The 7319-nt window shown below is 35.5% G+C and overlaps 1 protein-coding gene across 1 annotated transcript in view; it reads left to right on the top strand.

Moving 5' to 3' along the window:
* Positions 1-4651, top strand: part of LOC106516633 (melanopsin-A) — a gene marked incomplete in the record, with an annotated part of 29871 nt that extends 25220 nt beyond the window's left edge. The window contains 1 exon segment of the mRNA XM_014007082.1: positions 2404-4651. Coding sequence (XP_013862536.1) covers positions 2404-2604 — 201 coding nt within the window.
* Between the last annotated feature and the right edge of the window lie 2668 nt (positions 4652-7319).

Here is a 7319-nt window from a genome sequence, read left to right as displayed (position 1 = left end):
GGGTAGTACTATACTCGGATAAATATTTTTACTTATGTATTTTAACTTCAATATCAGCTTCATTCACAAAATGCCTGAGTACGGAAATGGGACCATGGCATAAAAAAAGAAGTTGAAGCAAGCTTACCTCTGACACTCCTCCGTGCTTCAGAGCGAGATAATAACAGATCCAGGCAGGTGACATGATGTAAAAAAAAGGGTGGGAAAGCAGTCCTGCAGCTCAGTAATGATAACGAACTAATGACATTAGAGTGTGACTGAACCGCTGCTCGAACAACAAACACATGTTCATCTGTAATGGCTGCCGTCTACCGGTGTTCTGAAAAAGTTTGTATCCCTGAAAAAACGTTTCCCCACCAGAGGGGGAAACCTATGTTAAATTTATTCTGATTTTGTCTCAATGAAACATGTTAGATTTGAAGTCAAGTGTTGTTCAGGAGACACTAAAAGGTTGTTTATGTGCGCACTGTTCAGACTCTGACTGAGCCTGAAGACATCTGCATGCTGGACGTCAGTCAGCAGCCGACCAGACGTCTCCCTGCTGCTGTAAGAACAATCCGCCCACCGTTTCTTACTGTAGAGGTCGATGTTGTCATACGATTGTAATACCACTTTATGTATTTTTTTTATTATTCACCTCTTGATCAACAATTGTTTTAGTTTTCTGAGTTCTGTGATGTATTTATTTGGCTTTATATTTTTAGTTGTTGTGACCAACAAATTAATTTCTGCTCATTTTTTATGTCATGACATTCTCATTATATTACATTTTCATTCAATATTTTCTCATAAATCAAGACATGATAAACTTAGAGAGGTCAGACTGAGATGGTTTGGACATGTCCAGAAGAGGGACAGAGGGTATATTGATGTTAGAGAAGCAGGAAAACATAAAAAGGATATTTAAAGGATGCAGTTAGACCCCTGAAGATGAAACAGCTGATGGAAGATTCACCTTGTTTTTTTTTTATTTAAGATTTTTTTGTCAAGTTCTTTAAAAAGAAAATTCTGAAAGATTTGCTGTCACCGTACAGGTGAGTCAAAAGTCACAGGACACAATTTAAATTCAGAAAGAGAAGAAAAATACTTCAGCAAGTAATAAGTGAGGAGACCTATCTTTGCAGAAACTTGCTTTTGATCCAATATAGTGACTTTTGAGCTGGCAGAAATGTTCTGGACTTACCATAAAAGATATTCAGATCATTTTCCCTTTTCTTTCTGAAATAAGGTGTCCTGTGACTTTTGACTCGCCCTCTAGATTTGATTTAATAATCTGATAGAAGCAAATAAATAAAAAAAACACTTAAACCAAATGAAATTATGAAAGGATGACTTAAAAATAGCTAATTTAAGGCTTTACAGTTTATATTAATTAAAAGAGAATTACAGCATTAATACATCTTCATAAGTAAGTCTGTAATTTTATTTCACTCCTGTTTTTTAAATATTTACACCCAAAAATTGTTAAAAACATGAATGCTTTCAGACAAGCTTTAAATATGATAGTTTTTAAATAAAATATTAGGAAATCCATTTTGGCACTAAATGACTTCAGAAAGAGGAAGCAGCTTGTGATTTAGCTGCAGCTCCTGAGGGGAAAGAACGATATTTATTCTTTATCTGAAGCTTCATTTCATCATGAAGTGCCTGTCTGCTTTATTTTGTACATTAATGAGACTAGACACAACAGACAGCCCATAATAATACTTCTATTTTATGTTTTGATTGTTTGTTTTTTATAAAAAGGTCTCAGGATTATTTTACTGAATTAAACATTTTGTTTTTTTCCAGCTGTAATCTTCAGATTTTGTTTTGCACCTGTCAGGTATTCCTACTCATGTTTGGATCTTTAAAAGAACTGATTTTAATGCAATTCAATCAACTTTCTGAATGTGCYAATCAACTTGTTCAGTGTTTCTGAACGAGCACATTCAAATATAAAATGTTTTTTTACATCTAACCAATGAAATCAATGTTTTCTAACAAGACGTCTAGCTTAATTACTTTTTATTGCTACTTTTAATATTTAAATCAGTAAAATAGCTGAAAATCAAAGATTGAAAGCTCCTTCCTGTCATCATCTTCTAATGCWTTTATGTACAACAAATACTTGTTTTCTTCTTTTAATATGGAAGAGCTGGATTTGAGTATGAGGCACTAATCCAAAAATGTTTCAAGTGTTTAAAATATTCCACTAAATGTCTGCTAATGAGCAGATATTTACAATTAGTTTGAAGACGAATGCTCGTGGTGCTCTGCTCAGGACGTTATTGATGACAGCTGCTTCATTTTGCTCCAATAACTCCTTTTTTCTTCACTCAGACCTTCAGCTTCACCTTCTCACATGAAAACGTTGAGTTTACACTGCAGCTCCTCGAATCCTGTTTCTCTTTGCCTTCTCAGCTGGATAACGCGGTGATGGAGTCGGGGACAAGGCCCGCGTCTAAGACCACGTCGTCTATCATCGTCACCTCCATATCGAGCCCGTCCATACTGAACAGTCCCCCTGGTTTCCACGGCAACCTCAAATCGGCCAAAACGTACACGCCAAACAGTAAAGAGCTGCTCGACATCGCCAGGCTGGAGACTCCAGCGTTATCATGAGCAGTGGACCTGCAGGGCTTCCCATGGTGGGAACAATCTGCGCCAGCGTGCTATTGGTTATTTAGGGTAAATCTGAACTTTAGCRTCTTCAGTTTCTTTTCTTTTGCATGCGGTGTGAAAGAATGCGAGTGTGAAAGCCCAGTAAATTAAAGTGAGWGTGTGTTCAACGCATATTTTTGTCYTTTTTTATGGCACGTGATGGTGAATGGAGATGGAATACCTCAAAGCTGGAAGCAACAAGTTAGCCTTAAAACCACTTTGTCAAATACTGTCGTACAGTTAGCTTGGTTTTATTAAAAACGATGATCCAAACACTACTAAATTAAAAGACATTAGAACAAACAATTGTTGTGCAAAATAAAAACTTGTTATAGTTCCGATCTTTTAAAGTGGGATTTTCTGGAATGATTATGAACAAATAGTGTCCTACCTGTTGAGATTGATAGTCGATGTCTTGTCTGAGCAAGAGAAAAGTAGATTTCCGCCATCTGAAAATAGTTCAAATTTAAAAAATCAAAAGCAATTTATGCTAACCCTATTTACATTTACATTCCCAATAATTTAACATTTCATGGTTAATAGTACATTTTTGTGATGTTTCTTCTGAAAGTGCCACCAGACTGCACCAGAAGTGCTACAGCTGGCTGCTGCTGCTGTTTGTGCTTGCAGATAACTGTAGAATTCTGTGTGACTAACAGCCAACTGAAGTCATGTTAAAGCTCAGAATTAAGCACCATTTCTCTGATGTAAAGCAGTTTAAAAAGATATCTGCAACAGGTAAGATACTCACTGTCCATAAACTTTCCCAGAACCCCATTTTAAAAGTCTGAACTACTGTTTTACCAAAACGCAAGCCTGTTTCTTTCTTTTTGTGGGGAAATATGACAACAAATCAGGAGTTTTTGCACAGTATTTCTGAGCTACTGGATAAGGAAAACTGTACATTTGGCCCAAATATAAGTTATTTACCAGAATATTTTCAAATGTGATCATGTTTCAAACCAAAAATGGGTTCGGGATTAATTAGAATATCTTTAATAAACATTTAGGTCTTTTGTTTGCACTCAACATAAAAATACATCAGTGCTGCTTTTTGAACTATCCTCTGATAGGATTTCCTTCAATCTGTTGAAGGTTTGAGTTGAATAAAATGTGCACATTTTTAATTGTTTTTTAAAGGCACTTTTATGTTGATAACAAATTTAAATTCAGATTTAGGAAAACGAGTTGTATTGCTCATTCCAGTTTTATTTTGTAATGACCAAACAACAGGATGACTGTTGTCCCTTTTAGGGTATTTTTTTAATCATTCCTGAAACATAGTAGTGCAGATCAGACTCACTGAGACACGTTTTTAAAGAGCAGCAGGAACACAGAAAACGTGTGTCTTAAAAAAATTCACTCAGTACTGTRCATTTTTCACTCTTCCTTGAGACGGTGCGTTGTGTTTTGTAAAAGTAACAGTTGGTAAACTTAGTTCTTTTTTTTTTTTGACAAAAAAAAAATTTAGTTGTTCTTAAAATCAGCTCAAGTTTCCAAAGCACTTTTTTCTTCGTTTCTGTTGATTTGAGATTCCTCTGCTGCATCTTTGACTACGATTGTACTGTGACTGTTTCGATTGCAACTCAAGCTACAGTCAGACAGGTTTGTTGTCAAAACTGAGACATGGAGAAGTTGCCAGTTTTAATTAACGAAGGTTGAGAAATTGTTCTTTGAGATGGTGGATCTTTGCAGCTTACTTGTGATGTCATAAAGGAGGAAAACACGAGGAGGAACGACTCCCAATGATCTGCAACTCGATTCTCATCATTTGATTTAAAAAAAAAGTGTGGAAAAAGATTCAGCTCATTTGCGAACATCTCTACTTCTCAAGTTTTTATCTGTAAATGTATAAAATTAGGTGTATTAATAGTATTTTGATAACATAAATATAATATTTTCCATTCTGTTTGATTAAAATGACTGTTTCATGTTGATTTGGCTCTTTGTATGAAATGTCTTGTGTTGTTTTTATTTATTTTTCTAAATAAAATATAAAATGCTCCAGTGTGGGAGTCTTTGTGTGTCTATGACTTCTTTTATTTAATACTTTTGAAAACTACTTTGCTAATTTATCGCAGGTTTATTAGGAATCTGACATTAAGTTTGTTCTGTTTTAATTAATTGTGTAATTTTATTCTTGTTTTAATTTTTCTGCTCTGTTGAGTTTAAATGAGAAATATAAAACCTGATCAGATGGTGAAGCTGTAATTTAAAAAACAAAAATGTTACATTAAATACAAACAAAATCCTGTGTTTTGAACTCTTGAAAATTTTTGGAAGAAGAATAAGATAATTCATTTGATTTGATTAACACATTTTTAAACTGCTCGAGTCAAAAAAAGTCAACAGAAAACTTTTAAAACAGCAAAATATTCAACATTTACTAAGCTAAATGTGAACATATTAAATCTTTATGTTAGCATGGTGCTAATATTAGTGCTTCCTGTCTCTTCATCTCCAAAAGTAAATCAACTCGAGCCACCTTAAAGAAATTTTCATTCAACTCATTTCAGACATTTTTCAAAATATTATTTAAATAAGTTTGATTGTACTAAACATATATGTGTTTATTTAACAAGGACATTGCAGAATACATTTATTGCACAGACCAGAAATAGCTACAAGCTAATTTTCTGATCCCTGAGTGACAGCAAATTAAAAACATTATCAGGTCGTACACAATATTAAAATTACAACACAATAAAAACAATAAAAATGACTAACAGTAACTGAACCAACTAAAATATCAAATCAATAATACTGTACATTTACAGATTACACACCATAATGACCACACACCTGATTTCTTTACATTAAGTTTAAAACATAGAGTAGGTGAATAACTCCACATCCCTGCTGCTCTGAAAAGCATTTTTTTTCTAAATGATGTTGAGCTGAAGTTGACAACAGTCTCCTCTAGAGGAGGCTGTGGTGGACCTGACTTCATCCAAAGATCTTATGAACAAGAGGTTGTGGTGCAAGGGCTTAATCTTAGACTTCAAAATAAAATCTTAAAAAGTTTTTTAAAAATGTGTTTCTTAATATTACAATAAAAAAGTTGCAATTATTCCAAAYTTCTGTTGCTCTGACTGCTGTCGACTGCAGGTAAGATACTAACTTCTAACATTATTTCATGACACGCCACTTGAAAATCATGTGAATCATGTTTTTAAAATTGTGTTGGGTGTTCCTGGTTATTACAGCTGACAGGTCAGCCACGTCAGTGCAACACATGCAGGCACAGCACATCATCGCAGCTGAATGAGGGGAGATCATGTGATCACTGTGACTTGGCTGAGTTCAGACGGGTCAGAATCCAGCAGCAGGATGAATCTGAAGGACATTTATGTATTATTACTTTAAAATATAAAAGAGTTGGTATGATTCTTTCGATGTGACCCTCTTCCACAGGATAACCAAGAACTTGTTTTTACATCTGACGTAAAAGGTACCGCCCCCCAGGGGCGTGACCAGGAAGTTTATGTCCATTTGACATTAATGAAGTCTGAAATGAGACTGAAATGGAGTTCAGATTTGCAAACTTCTTCCGACTTCCAATTATTGATCACATTGTTTTTTACAAATCCACAGAGCTAAACGTGCAACATGTGCACGAATCATGCAAAATGCAACCGATGTGATACTGAAGCCAAATCTGAAARGAAAACTTCATCAATGCTATGACGAAACAAGAAGACAAAGAAGCATTGTGTTACTGCCTCTATACAGACAGGGTGTTTATATAGCTCGATGTTTGCCTCAATCCCATGCACTTCAAACAAAATACCACCACTCAGATTCCTGGAACATCTGAATATGAGGAGTTGAAGAGAAACGCATCAGAAATCTGGTGTTTTCACCTGTGAGCATCCTTTGATGTTTAAAGGGATCCCCGATTAGTTGTAACATTAGACTTTATTTGATAAACGTATATTTAACTGTAAAATAAAGACTGTAAAAATACCGTAGTGTATTTAGTTTTTATAATTTTTAAACTAAAAGTTTAAATATATATTACACGGACAGGGCCATTTTATTTACATGCAAAGCATTCTGGGTAAATAATGATGTCAACTAGGTCAATGGTGTGAGGCTGCTAGTGAGCTATATCCACCCTGAAGGTTAATCTTGGACAATATCTGATGATTGGCTCTTTTAAATGAAACCAGAGAGCGTTGACAGAGAGGAGAAGGTAGAAATGACTCTCTAACTGAAAATATGGATGGAGGACAACAGAGCTGCTTCATGGAAGAAGAACCTCAGCTTAGCCTGTTAGCTTCAGCATTAACCCCGATGCTATCACTATATATATGTATAGCTCAGCTCTACACATTCTCCTCTCGTCACTGAGGTCCTCCATCCACATGACAGAGAGGGGAACACAAAAATGACTCATCTGCAACTGAAAATGTGGATGGAGGACCTCAGTTTACCTTGTTTGTCGCGCTAGCACCGAGCTAATGCATATAAGGCAGCTGAGGTCCTCCATCCATATTTTCAGTTACAGACTGAGCCATTTTTGTGTTCCCCTCTCTGTCATGTGGATGGAGAACCTGTGACAAAAGGAGAATGTGTAGTGCTGAGCTAATACATATATATGGTGATAGCGTCTGGGCTAACGCTGAAGCTAACAGGCTAAGCTGAGGTTCTTCTTCCATGAAGCAGCTCTGTTG

This window comes from Austrofundulus limnaeus, unplaced genomic scaffold (genome assembly GCF_001266775.1).
Source record: "Austrofundulus limnaeus strain Quisiro unplaced genomic scaffold, Austrofundulus_limnaeus-1.0 Scaffold39, whole genome shotgun sequence".
Classification (NCBI taxonomy): domain Eukaryota; kingdom Metazoa; phylum Chordata; class Actinopteri; order Cyprinodontiformes; family Rivulidae; genus Austrofundulus; species Austrofundulus limnaeus.
This window is presented reverse-complemented; position numbering and strand designations above follow the sequence as displayed.